This window comes from Sebastes umbrosus, chromosome 8 (assembly GCF_015220745.1).
Source record: "Sebastes umbrosus isolate fSebUmb1 chromosome 8, fSebUmb1.pri, whole genome shotgun sequence".
NCBI lineage: Eukaryota > Metazoa > Chordata > Actinopteri > Perciformes > Sebastidae > Sebastes > Sebastes umbrosus.
This window is the reverse complement of record NC_051276.1, coordinates 24,407,104-24,421,439: the sequence shown is the minus strand read 5'-3', so window position 1 is coordinate 24,421,439 and position 14,336 is coordinate 24,407,104. Positions and strand designations below refer to the sequence as shown.

The 14,336-nt window shown below is 41.4% G+C and overlaps 2 protein-coding genes across 5 annotated transcripts in view; one reads left to right on the top strand and one right to left on the bottom strand.

Annotated features, from left to right (window-relative positions):
• Positions 1–5,287: 5,287 nt before the first annotated feature.
• On the top strand, positions 5,288–7,230 carry LOC119493361. Its single transcript, XM_037778580.1, has 2 exons — positions 5,288–5,446; positions 5,624–7,230. The coding sequence occupies exon 2, from the start codon at positions 5,812–5,814 to the stop codon at positions 6,781–6,783; it is 972 nt and encodes a 323-aa protein (XP_037634508.1). The 5' UTR covers positions 5,288–5,446; positions 5,624–5,811; the 3' UTR covers positions 6,784–7,230.
• A 3,380-nt stretch (positions 7,231–10,610) lies between these two features.
• Positions 10,611–14,336, bottom strand: part of dock5 (dedicator of cytokinesis 5) — a 41,785-nt gene continuing 38,059 nt past the window's right edge. For 2 of the 4 annotated variants that reach the window (XM_037778161.1, XM_037778165.1), the window contains 7 exons: positions 13,545–13,628; positions 13,316–13,453; positions 12,913–13,085; positions 12,603–12,747; positions 12,227–12,386; positions 11,896–12,014; positions 10,611–11,758 (listed from right to left, as the gene is read on the bottom strand). In XM_037778161.1, the coding sequence (XP_037634089.1) occupies positions 11,657–11,758; positions 11,896–12,014; positions 12,227–12,386; positions 12,603–12,747; positions 12,913–13,085; positions 13,316–13,453; positions 13,545–13,628 (921 nt within the window). In that variant the 3' untranslated portion in view covers positions 10,611–11,656. The remainder of the gene's footprint in view (positions 11,759–11,895; positions 12,015–12,226; positions 12,387–12,602; positions 12,748–12,912; positions 13,086–13,315; positions 13,454–13,544; positions 13,629–14,336) is intronic. The other 2 variants (XM_037778162.1, XM_037778163.1) reach the window with 2 other exon arrangements.

Sequence of the window (14,336 nt, the reverse complement as noted above, 5' to 3'; positions counted from 1 at the left end):
GTACCATCTAAATCTGAGCATCTAGATGTTTGTGTCAGGGTTCCATCTTTTTTTTGCTTGATGATTTGTGAGCTTACACAACATAATAGAATAACATTTGAAACAAATCTCCGACTTCCAGGATGAGTATGAGAATGAGTATTATTTTTGGCATCATAATGACAATAGGCATTTTGATATGAAATTATGTTGGATTACATAAAAAGAAATTATCTATATGGTCAGAGGTTCAATAATTAGAGTGGGTTATTATGTTTGGGAGTTCACTGAAAATGAAGATGGTGCAAAACTAGTTGTTAGAATAGGCCTTTTTCACAGAGGACATTTTGACTTTGAAAAGCACAGGTGTAAATGATGAAATTAATGATGGCTTAATTCCATTTATCTGCTATTATTTCATGATCCTAGCATTGTGCTAACTGGCCCACTGTCACTCTCACTGGCACACTTAAATAGAGCAGAGCCATTGTTACTGTTATCAGTAACAACCTGTGCTTTTCCTGCTATGACAAGTCAAAATGCCTGCTGTGAAAAAGGCCTGTGCTGAACATGATGCATTAACATGGTCAGAAAAAAACTATTTCAACTGATATAACAAAAAAAATTCTAAAATCTTTAACAACTTTACCTTTAAAAGTGTCTTGCTAGTCCGTGGACAGGAGAACCTCACCAATGATGCACCAACATCACCCGTAGACTGTTTAAAGAGGACCTATTATGCTTATATTCAGGTGCATAGCCTACTAGTATTTTGGGTTTCTACTAGAGCATGCTTTAATGTTTAAAAAAACACTTTATTTTTGTCTTAGTGGCTGTGCTGCAGCACCTCTTTTTACCCTCTGTCTGAAATGCTCTGTTTGAGACCCCTCCCAGGTCAGCTGCACACTGTTGTGATTGGTCAACACAAACAAACTCTTCTGACTCTGCTCAAGCTCCGCTCTAACTAGCTTTGTTTGCAAGCGTGCCGGACTACCTGCTAGGCAGGTATTAAGCACATTTGTTACTTGGTAACATCATCAGTGACAGAAGAAAAGGCGGAACTACAAGCAAGGTATTTCAGTGTGTGGGAGAGATTAACTCCCTTTGGTGTGGACTTCGGACTTTGTAACTTTGCAGACTTTTTACATGCTCAAAAACTATATAACACATTAAAGGAAAGGGAAAAGCACAAAAGCATAATAGGTCCTCTTCAACAGTGATGAAAGTGTGGAAACATTGCGGAGCACAATGTAGATCAAAATGACACCAGTAACCATGCATGAACACACAAAATGAGATTATGAATGAATCTATTGCCTCAGTGCATGCTGGGACGGTTCTCAACACACCCACCTTGTGTAATCACATGATCAGCACTCAGCCAATCACATGAATGCTGCTCATGGTGTCAACACTCCACTAATTTTGCCTTTTCTTTTTCAAAATAAGAGCGCACTGTTGCCCAACATAACTTCATCCAGGATTTGCAACTCAATCCTCAAACAGCTTCCCAAGAACTAAATTAGCTGGATGAGAATAAACAGGATTAGTTTAGCCTGATATCTATATAGCTTGTTAGCCTGAATTAGTTAAGCTACTTTTCAAGAACAGAGCCAAGGGCTGTAATGTATAAATATAAATTCATGAATCAGAGACTGTGAAGTCAATTTTGCCTCTCATCCTCTTATGTGCATTTGCCTCCTGGAACGTTTTTCACTTGCAGAACGAAGAACTGCAGCCAGTAAACTAGTTGTTGGTCTAGCAGCTAGTAGTCGACGTGCTAAAACCTGCAGCTGCTGCTCTCAGAATCCAGAGTCAGCACTGTGCCTGCAGCCCCACCTCTCGCCAGCATTTGTCTGATCCCATCTTCAAAAGGTGGATGTGAAATTAATGCAAGAAGCGGTGAGGGTTGCTGGGCCCTTGGTAATAAATTCTGCCAAGGGCCCCCTTAAGAGCCGTGCCCCCCTGCATTGATCTGTAAAGGCTGGGCATTTGATGAGAAACAGTATTGCTGTTTCAAATGATCAGAAATAAAAATAATCAAAATTAGACTTTCAATTTTAGACACGTTTCTCTCTCTTTTACATAAGCTTTTCTTAAAAAGTTAACTACCGCGCACACAGACACACACATATGTTGTGTTTCCATCACTTTAGAGGACATCACATTGATTGAATTCATAGAGAACTGGAGACTTACCCTAACCATAACCATAATGGCTATTTGCCTAATCCTAACCCTTTCCCTAACCTTAACCTAAACCTAACCCTTAACTAAGTCTTGACCCTAAAATGTAATAATTTACGCTATGGGGACGTGCATTTTGTCCCCAAAAGGAAGGCGAGTCCCCACAATGTGACTGCCTAAACAGATATATGTCCCCATAAGCGAGTAATACACACACACACACAAACACACACACACACACACTGACAAAACATGTGTCTGTCAGCTTCTGTTTGCTTATGTCTGCGTCTGTATCCGTCTGTTTGCTCAATTCAAATTCGGATGGAAATGCATATCCATGAGCAGGACCGGTTCTCTGTGTACAAAAGCCTTGTTTTAATGTGCGTACACGAGTCTCTCCTTTGATCCATGATCCATGAACCGGGGAAATAGATAGAATATGTAATTACAAATACTTGTCTGGCAACTTCACTTAGAAACCATAATCTCTTGTCTGTTAGTTTCTTAGAGGGCAGAACATCTAACAGCGCTAGCATAGTAATTATATTGGGTTTTTTTTGAAGGCCGAATGTTATTTCACACAAGCTTTTTTCTATGCTTTTGTGCAAAAGGGCAGGATCAGTCTTTCAAATGCTGCTTCGGATTGTTTGGTATCAAATTAGCTATTCATTAAAATAATAGATTTAACAAAGTTAAGGTATTATTTATGAAGAAAAACGTGGATGATTATAAGCTATATTGATTGTCAATGTAATTAGGATCCTCTTTGCCATGACTAGATAGTTATGCATGTAAAACGAACAAAGGTAACACTTTATAATAACCATCATTTATAAATGGTAAATTGATAGTTGATTAAACTTAGTTAATAGTTATTTTACTGTTAACAAACAGGGAAATGATAATCAATAATGGTTAGTAATTATTAGTAATGCTATAATTTTTGTTTTCTATCCTTAGTTTGCGTAAATATGAAATAATTAGTTTATAAATTCTATATTGTATCATAGCTGATAAGAGACGATAACAATTACATTCTGACTACATTAGTAAAGTATTTTCTAACAGTTTACCGTTGCACACATTATAACATTTGATATACTATATTAAGTATTTGTTAATGATTACTAAATGATTTGTAAATCTTTAAGAAATCGTTTGTAAAACATCTATAAACATTACATAGATAGATGGACCAGAAACCAATTATTAACCATTGAAAAAATATTACCTATCTATCTATATATTGTTTATAGATGCTTTACAAAGTATTTATTAACCATTTAACAAGGTATTATAATTATCAGTTGCAACTTTATGATAGCCATCCAAATAATGATTATAGACGGTTTACAAATCAATTATTAACCATGAACAAAGTGTCACAAATATCTATCTATGTAATGTTTACAGATGTTTTACAAATAACTTCTTAAAGGTTTACAAATTATGTCTTAATAATTCATCATCATGGCTGAGTGGTTGAGGCAGTAGACTTAATATCTTATGGATATAGTCCTTGCGGGTTTGAATCCCACTCTTGGTAGGAATAGTTTGTTTTGGGAGGCTGTAGTTCAGTGGGTAGAGCAGTTTATCCTTTAAGTGCAAGGTTGGCGGTTCAATCTCCAGCTTCTGGCTGCATGCTGTGGTGTCACAACCCCTGCCAAGTCTTAGTTTATTTCTTCAACCTTCTGTTTTCATGCCTTATCATTAACCTCTCATGTCATTTTGAGAGTCTGCCACTCCCTCCTGCTTGCAATCACCTCATTCCCTTCACGTGGGTTTCCTTGGCCATCTCCTCAGCTGCAGCTTGTTCCCTAATCAGTTCCTCAGCCCATCTACACCAGTCCTAGTTCACCAGTCACTTTCCAGATTGTCTAGTGTTTTGCCACCCATATGCAGTACATATGCACTACTGCGTTCCTCAGTAGTATGTAGTATGAAACAGTAAAAGTGATGTATTTTGCAAAATGCTTGGCAAGGCTTTAGTCTTTAAACCAGCTCTTAAAGCACTAGACAAAAAAAACAAACTCGAACCACTATTGCAATATTATCGACAAATACAACTTAGATTTTTTTTGTTTATATTATGTTTGTTTACTTTATAATATACTGCAGGTTTAAACAATTTATTCTAAAAGCTCATGTTAAAGTAAGACAAACAGGATCATCAAACATTGATCCACAACATTGACTTCAAACTGCTTTTTCAGTTGCAGCAACTAAACAGTTGAATGATAGCCTCGCAAATATTAGAGTAATGTTAAAAAGGGTCACGTTGTCTCAGCAGGCATCTCTCTGCGACCGGTGAACTATATAGACTGAGGAACTGATTAGGGAACAAGCTGCAGGTGAGGAGGTGGCTAAGGAAACCCAGGTGAAGGGAATGAGGTGATTGCAAGCAGGAGGGAGCGGCAGACTCTGAAAGAGGTTAATGATGAGCCATGAAGACAGAACAGATGAAGAGTTTAATCAATACGCTGTTAAAATAACATATATTATAGCATTACTAATCATTAGTAAACATTAATTATCATTTTGTTGTTTGTTAACAGTAAAACAACTATTATCAATCAATTTAATTCATCAATCTACCATTTATAAATGATGGTTATTATAATCTCAATGAAATATAAACTAAAATATGATTTAAATCAACGTCTTGTTAAAAGTCTGTCTGCAAAGTTAGTGTCCTCCACGGCACAAGCTACGGCGATAAGGTGGTGCATGAGAAAGGCTTCTGAAGGTGATTCAAAGGTGATTTGCTTTTCTTATCAGGTAAATAGGTGTGTGTTTGTGTGTGTGTGTGTGTGTGTGTGTGTGTGTGGTTTGGTGTTTGTAAAATATGCGGCCGAGCTGCAGGAATAACCATTTGCATGCGGAGTCCGGTTTGGCTGAGCTGTCACGCCGCACTGATTGACATACAGTAAAGTCACCGGATATATTCATAATGGACTCATATCCTGCCCATCTTGTGTCAATGCAAATTCACCGTCACCACCCCTACCTGTGGTCACAACTGATGCAAATCATTCCCACTGCTTCTATATAAATCCCCTGTCGAGGCACACGTAAATCCAAGGATTTCACCTTGCTGTGTGCTTCTTGCAGACAACTTCAGGCAAGGGATAAACAAAACAAAACAAAACAAAGGATCCTCACCTGCAGCCAAAGCTATCGAGTCTGACAACGTATTGTGACAGAGAGTGTAAGCAGAAACCTTGAGTGGGATTCAGAGTGATGAAAAGCCTCATCCGCCCCCATGGGAGCTTCGTTTGAGGTAAAAAATGGATGTTTCTTACCCTAATTGCTCTAACCTTCTTACCTCAGCTACTTCGTCTTGCATATGGCCGCCTACATTTTAGATTTCACATGTATTCTTAACCGTATTAGAAGATTTTAATTGAGCCTATTTGGATGTGTTTTATGTAGCTAAATGTGTGAATCTGTTCCCCAGGCCCCACCGAAAAAACAGAAATGAAGAATCCTCTGGTTTGGAGCGTGTGTGCATAATTGTTTTTTCATCTCTTTGAACAAAGCAAAAACAAAACACTTCAGAGCAACACAGACTGCTGAGTGCCACACAGAAGTTATTCTCATAAAGGTTTCCTCTGCAGATGTGTGTTTGGGAGGAAGAGTATCATCATGGATAAAATGAGCCTCTGGGTGTTGACAGGCCTGTTGGCCGTCACTACCGTCTTCTTTAACGTCTACATCTTCTTGATGAGTCTGTGGAACTACAGGCAGAAAAAGAAGTGGAGTCCCAGCGAAACCATCATCGTGGCTCTGTCGGTGGCCGACGTGGCCCACCAGCTCGTCTGCTACTTCTGGATGACCATGGACGAGGTGGACAGCAAGTGCCGCATCTCCGAGCTGCCGTACGCCGTCATGCTGCTGTCCATCTACAGCCTCAAGTTCACCATCATGTGGGAAACCAGCTTTCTCACTTTCTACTACAGCACCAAGCTGGTGAACACGCCCAACCGCTGCTACACGCACATCCAAGCCGCCATCCTCAAGCACGTGACCTTGGCCGTTTGTTTCATTCCTCTGTGCGGCGTGGGCACCTGCATGCCGATGCTGGCTGTGTTTAACTCCGACAACTTCACCGTGCCGAACAAAGATTGTGGGGTTTTGATGCCCCAAAACCCCTCCGGCAAGATCTACGAGGCCATGTACCTGCTCCTCGCCGACGTGCTGCCGGGGGTGCTCATGGTGAAATGCTGCATCTCAATCTCCCTCCACCTGGCTACCCATCTCCGCCACATGAAAGCCATCACCAACGGAGCCCACGGGCCAAAGCTGGGCAGCCAGATGAGGGTGATCCGGATGGCTCTGTCCCTAGTGGCCGTCTTCATCCTCTTCCTCGTGATCGACCTGTACGTCAACTACGAGATATCGGTGAACCACCAGAACATCATCGGGCTCACGTTCTTCTTCACCTCCATCTTCACGACCGTCACCGCCGTGGTGCTCATCTACGGGAAGAAGACTTTCTGGAAAGCTCTGGTGCACGACTTTAACGTCTGCCTGGATGAATATCCATGTTTGTCTTGTCTGAAGGTGCCCGAACAAAAGGCCAAACCCAGCAGCGCTCCGGCGAAAGTTAAAACCTGAGAAGCCAATTTACTTCTCACTGGAGGTCTTTGTGCTGAAATCAATTGGTCATTGTCTGAACTTATTAAAAACTTTGAAGTTACTTATTCTTTTATCTTTCGCGCTAGCAATTTCAATAATGACTACTGTCCTGCTTTATCGCCATTAATTGCAATTTCTTACATCAATATGGTATTTTAGCTGCGTTAGCCGGTTAGAGCGGGGGAGAGCTGTTTGAGCCAGGCAGGTGAACAGCTTTCCATCCAAATCACAGGCTCATCAGACTGTATCTATGAATATTAATATTTCAGTAGAACAAATAATGGTCGGGCCCGTAAAATAGATCCCCAAGCATGGTTGCCTGGACATGATGTAACTGCGTGCCCATCTGAAAATGTTAAAAAATACATGTGACTGTGGAGTACAGAGCATATTAATAAAACAAGAAAGCACAGAGGTTTTAAGAGTTTCAGGTTGCAGATGGTTTAAGCTGCACGCAGGGACAACAGGAGCCTGCTTATAACTGGAAGGTTGCCAGTCCAACGGTTTGGGGAGGGAACAAAAACTTGGGGGGAAAAGCACTTATGATCGCCACCTTCTCCTGTGTATCTGTTCATTGGTCCTCAACAGAAGTGTGGACGCCCGTACTCGGCAGCTCCCAGGTGTGATTGTGTGTAACTGCGTGCGTGGGTGTGAAGCAGGGCGTTCCTGAAAAGTGCACTCATGCCCAGCAAACCTAGCCTGTGTAAATAGGGTTTCAAAAAATGCAGCAGACCTCTTTGCAATGCTCCATTAATTCACACCCCCTGGCATCAACGAGTGAGGTTCAAAGCAAGGATACAATAGTGCGGCTAATCCCACTCCACACACAGAGGATGGGGATCCCTCCTGCAGCTAAATGGACAAAGTAAGAAAGGGCATATCTTCCTTTGATGCGAGGGAGTTAAGTCGTACAACGGCCTGGACTTCTATCCCATCCCCAGGTCTTACTCTCTCTGTTGGGTTTGGCATGATGACAGGAGCAAAAACCACTCAGTATGATAAAATACTGGCCAATACGGATGCAATAATGTAATTCAGTACAAAAGTACAGAAGCAATATAGGCCAAATATACTTAAAGTATCAAAAGTGTGTCTCCTCTATGACTGACATATAATAACAGAATATGACATTATTAGATTGTTAATACTGTTGCGTTCATGTATAAGCATCATTTTACTGTCGTAGCTGGATGAGGTGGAGCTACTTAACTTTAACTTCACTGTTAGATAGTTAAGTCCAGTGGTTCCCAACCTAGGGGGCGGCCCCCTCCAAAGGGTCATAAGATAAATCTGAAGGGTCATGAGATCATTCATTAATTTTTTTCAGTGAAAGATACATCAGACCGGCACATACTTCGCAAAAAAGTCAAGGCCACGCCCCCTTTTGGCGGGATTGAAAACCGAAGATCTCATAGACTTCAATGGAATTTGACGTATTTTTGGATTGTAATTTAGACAAGTTCGTATGCATTCATCTCTTGTTATACAATAGTTACCACAAAAAACAATTCAAGACATCCGAAATGTGACAAGTGGCCCCAACTAGATGCTGTTTTATCATAAGGGGTCACAAACCAAAAAGGTTTGGCACCACTGGTTTAATCTTTAACAATATGTTGTATTTTATCTTGTGTTTTTAAGTGTAAAATCTAAATCTGAAAAATCAATATACGTATATGTCGCTATAGCTGATACATATAGTAAGTATATTTCCCTCTGAAATGTAGCATAAGTATAAAGTTAGTAGCATAAAATTTAAATACTTGAGAAAAGTACAAGTACTGTACCTCAAGATTGAACTTGAGTAAATGTACTTCGTAATGTTCCACCACTGTAAAATGATTTTTAGGAGTTTGCAACCATCTGTGTATCTGTCTACATGGAAAAAACTATCCAACTGCTTTCCACTGAGCGTTGTCTAAAGGTAATGGAAACTGTGTGTGTGTGTGTATGACCTCAGACTCTGGAACAACTCAAAGTTAGACACACATGTGTCACTAGTGTATTGTCAGTTGAGAGGAAGTTGGAGAAAGAGTGTGCGATGTACATGAAAGGATAGAGACTGTTGCGTCGGATGTCCTCAGATTCTATACAGCATGAAGCTGTAAACATGTCTACGGCATGGAGATTGTTTCCATGGAGATGTTCCTGCACATCCAGCCAAAACCTGGCAGTTGCAACACTGCTCCTCTTGCATGGGTGAACATCACTTCAAACAGTTGGTGCTCCAGAGACTCAGGGAGAGCGATATCCCATACTTCACTATCTGACAGGAAGGAACAGGCCATTAGCAATCCAGATTAGCAAGACCGGCACCCATCACTCAACTCCCATAAACATCTCATAAACTCCTCCCTGCAGACAACCTCCCCAGACGATGCCTTTTTATCTCCTGCATCAGCGTGAGCTAAAGAGGCCTCATTTTCCTACACCTACTGTAATTGTATATGAAAATGCATAAATCACTTCCACGCCAGTTTGTCGGATGTTTCGAGCGAATGGGTGATTTTTCACGCCATCAGCAGCACCCAGTGGAGTCCGTGCGAGACTTGTGTGAGTGCCAAGTTTCCAGCGAGGGCACAGAGAGTGATCTGTATTCACTGTGCCGACAGGACTGTGGTTAATAGACGGAGAAGATGAATTTCTAAAACAATCAATAATGGGAATTTGCTGGTCTTTCAATAAGTCTTTATTTTTGTTCAGTCAACAACAGCTTGTTCATAAAAAAAGATTATTATATATCTCTTGAGGCACTGTTTGTATAAAATTTCTTTGATGCTTGTTAGGAAATGCGTACCGTACAAAAAAGTCCCTTGTAAAACAATTTAAGATATAAAAATAAAATACTGACAGCTTAATTATCGATTCAGTTTGATCATTTTCAAAAACATGCATAGATTTAGCACTCTGAAGGCACATTAATTGTAAAGATTTAAACAGCGCACAGTAAAGCAGAAATTAGAGACTCAATATATGCTGCATAAAAATAAACCATGTCTGTTCACACTGGGTGTGCAGAAAAATAGTTAAAATTCAACGAATAGCAATAATTTAAATGTCAATAATGAATTGATAAAAAAAAGAAAATCTGCCAAGACCTGATATATAAAACTAAAGTGAACTTCAAAGGCATTTATGCTTGCACCATACAGCGTTTAGGGTTCTTTAAAGGACCAGTTCGAAATTTTGGGAAGCGCTATTATTTACTTTGTTGCCGAGATGAGAACATCGATACCTTTCTCGTGTTTGTATGGAGAATAAGTAGCTGGAGCCAGCTGCCGATTAGCTTAGCTTAGCATAAACTCTGTGTGAAACCGCACATAACTCCTTGTAAAAACCACAAATTGTAATTTTTACACTTTTTACACGCTTTGTATGCATTAAACAAATAAGATGTAACATATTAATTGAGTGCTGCAGGATTGAGTCCTAAAACACGGAAATGAGTTAGCATTTTAGCACTTCCGGTTCCCCTCGTATCGAAGTCAACAGGATTTTTGAATGGGCTTTTAGTTAGATGCCTGAAATAAGGTCTGTGGTTAACAGAAGCTTAAGACATTTTAATGTTTTGTTCTACGACATAAAATCCCACTCAAGCTTTTACGTGTCTTAAAAAAGGCGGTTGCTAACAAGTGGCTGAATGATTCTACTAAGCATCATCACACCGAACACTAGTCCGCCTTTAGTTTAGTGGTGGTGACGTGAAGTCATGTGACCGTAATGTAGTTTGTCTATAGCCTAACGTTAGCTTGTTACTTCTGGCGATTGCATTCACACTTCAAAAATCATAAAAGTGATGTTCATTTGTGAAGATTATCTTGCTGAACAAAACGTGTAAGTATCATAAACGTTTGTTTACCACAGAGCTTATTTTCTGCAATAATCCAAAATCCAATGGAAAAATCCCATTGGCTTTTTGTCAAGGGAACCAGTGCTATGCTGACATAGCTAAGATAACCAGCTACTGACTCCAGCTACGTATTCACCACACAGATGTGAGAGTGGCATCAATCTTCTTGTCTAACTCTTGGCAAGAGAGCGCATTTCCCAAAATTAAACTATCCCTTTAAGTACTTCCACTGAACACCAACATCAACGTGATGCAGTTTGGAAGCATCACTTACAGTATTCAGCTCATCATAAACATCAAAACAAATGCATAATCTGCAACACATTCATTAATGCCATCCAGTGTCTCTAAAACATTGCGGTTTGGGGTAATGGGTTTGATCATACTATTATTGAACACAAAATAACTACAGTTCAAACCAACAGTTACATTCTGTACATTGTATTCCCTGCTCTTGATCAAGTTCGACGTGTATCTAACGCAGCTGTTTCCTGTTCAAATATGGAATGCCGGTAAACAGCTAACGGGGAGGGGGGAGAAATCATCCAGTGTCACTCCAGCATATAAAAGCTAAATATTACATTGCAGCATTGGTCATTCCTTTTCCCTGCGAGTGATAAAATCTGTACAACATACTGACTTTTCTTCAAGAAAAAAAGCATCTAATCACTGTTTCATTTCCTCTTAAAAAGCACACTGAATCCAAGGCTTTAGTGACCTTATGTACCTAAATTCATATATCCATTGTGGCGCAGTAGTACCCTCTAACAACAATAACCCCACATATATTCTTCCTTGCGGCTTAAAAACAAAACTAAAACTTGAGAACAAAGGACTGCTTGGAATTATAAGTGACTTGCATCAGAAAGATTCTTTTTCCCGCTGCACTTCATGCATACATCCCATGCGGATGTTCCAGCATCTGTACCCTACTGTGGCGCTTTCATCACTGCCGAAATTCGAGAATTAGTGAAAGTTTAAAGCCAGTGTGTAGGTGGAGCCTTAGTGGGGGGTGTGCTCATATGTGGGGAACATGGACTTCCGCGTTTTCGGAGGCGGCGGAGGAGGCTTGCTGTCGATTTTCATTGGCAGCGGCGGAGTGAACTGTGTGGGGAAAGGAGCGAAGAGAGTTCATGTTAGGACTTCAAATAAAAAATAAAATAAAAACAGAATATTTTAACGTTTACACGCCATTAAATATGCATTAGTGAGGGGGTGCTATTTTCTCCGAGCAGCCGTACCTCTGAAGGGAACCCAGGGTTGTCAATCTCGTGCGGGTGTTTCTTCGGAGGCATGGGTGGGGGGGTCCCCGGGGTGTCAATGGTATTGACGTCGAAGTCGCTGAGAAGCGATGAATAACCTACCGCGGGAGTAAAAAAGGAAAAAAACATTTCAAACCGCAATAATCTGTGAATATGCTTGTGTGTGTGACCTGATTAGGCCTATAGACCACACTGTGCTTACACAAGGTAAGTCGGCATGGTATTCTTCCTTTTTTGGCATACTTTTAAGATAAAATGATGACATGCAGTGCGGTGTTTGTCAGAGCAGCAGTGTTTTTTTGCTACATACTGGAGCTGCGCGGTGTGCGAGGCGTGTTCGGAGAGGCCGGTAGCGGGCTGAGGGGGTTCGACAGGTTGAGCTGGGAGGAAGCGCCCTGGAACAGGGAAAGGGGGAGCCGTCGGTCTCCAAACTGTAAACTCTTGGGTCTCTGCTGCTTCTCCGGAGGAGTCTGGAACAAACACCGGAAAACAAAGACACAGGCTTTTTAAAAACAGTCGAGCATAATGGAGCTACTCCCAATTCACAACTGAGTAACTGAAGCTCAATATTAGGATGCGCTTGTAAACAGCTTATATAATCACCTGAGGGGAAGTGAGTTGTCACGGAAATGAAAATAGCAGAACTTATATATATGTAAAAATAGCACCTGGACATGAGGCCTCACCTCATCTGCATCCTGCCTCTCCAGCAGAACCTGGGATTTGCTGACGCTCCACTCCTTCCGGTTCTTTCTAGCGATCCTGTTGTCCTCCTCCGAGCGGGACAGAACCGAGGTCCTACGGTCGCTGGGACGGGACAACAAGGAACTGCTGGTGAATAATCAGGGGCAGAAAAAGAGATGTACAATCATAAAGACTTTTTTTTTTATTTGAGCAACAAAACACAAGAATCAGTGTTTGAAGAAAGCAGTTTCTGTAGTGATGCCGAGGGATAGGTAGACAAAAGGAAGCAGGGAGAGGATGCGGGGGACTGACTCTTGGGAGGAAATGCTGGAGGGTCCATCTGAGGATGCGGAGCCACTGGAGAGACCCGAGGAGGCATTGGAGAGGGTCGAGACGGTGGACATGCGACGCAGGGTGGAGGACAGGATGTAGGGCATCACTACGGAGCCCACGCGGCTCTTCTTCCCCTCAGTGAGAGAGCTCGGCTGGGACACACAAATGGGATTAAGCATCACCGAGGGAATCTTGGCAGGGGAGGAGCACAATGACAGGCAAAAAAACTTGGGTCGCAGTGGACTGGCTAAAGGAAGATTTATGGTCCTGCGCTAATATATACTCTGCTTTGAATGAGAAGCGTTTGATAGGAAGGCAAGAGGGCCAATAGCTTAAGTTGGCACCCTCTTCCATTAAATTGAGTTTGCGGCTGGCAACGCACCAAGGTTATGACGCCGTAATGCTTCTCCACTTTCTCCCGGAGGTCTTGGAAGCAAGTAACCATCCGGTTGTGTAAGGGCATCAGCTGCTCCGTCGCCTTCTCCCCGTGGATGCGAATCCCGTCTGCCAAGAGAGGGATCTGGAGGGGAAGACGGACGCACTTAAGTATTACAAAACGTGCTCCGCTTTGAATGTCCAGTGTCAATGACAATGATGGCGGAAGGATTTACCTGCAGGGCGATGAGCTGTTTGAGGACCTCGATGCGCTCGTGGTCCTCTGGGTGCTCTTGGATGTAGGTGTCCGTAAAGAATGCCTACAGAGGATGAAAATTGGGCAGCTTTTTCAACAAACTCTTAAAAATACAATTTCCACAGCATGACAAAGAGGCCACGACGGTTCCCTTATGAATACAACTTTGTGGCTCAAAACAGGCTTGAGGCCAGCCAGCACTCGTGTTAAAGAACAAATATTTTACACTTTTTACAGTAGGGCTGTGTATTGGCAAAAATCTGGCAATACGATACGTATCATGAAACAGGGGTGACGATTCAATATATTGCGATACTGTAAGCAAGGCGATATATTGTGATTTTTTTCAAAACTAATTTGAGGAAAACTGTCATAGTAAAGACACACCATATGTATAAAATCTGAGTAAAAAAAGTCATAATGTCAAATGGCTACGGTGGGGTCTAACATTATTACACATAAATACAATTGGACTCATTGGATGCACAAGAGTCTCATCTTTACACTCATACCCAATTTATGAAATTCCAACACTGTTTAGGGACCCCAGTATGCAGAAATAGAATAAGTGAAAATAACACATTTGTACTGCATGCCAAAAACTGCATGTGATTATCATAAAGTAGACATGTCTGTAAAGGGGAGACTCGTGGGTACCCATAGAACCCATTTTCATTCACATATCTTGAGGTCAGCGGTCAAGGCTTTCTAGTTTCATATGATGCCAGTATATTCACTCTAGCTTTAGAACTGAGCCGTGTCCGCATTTTTC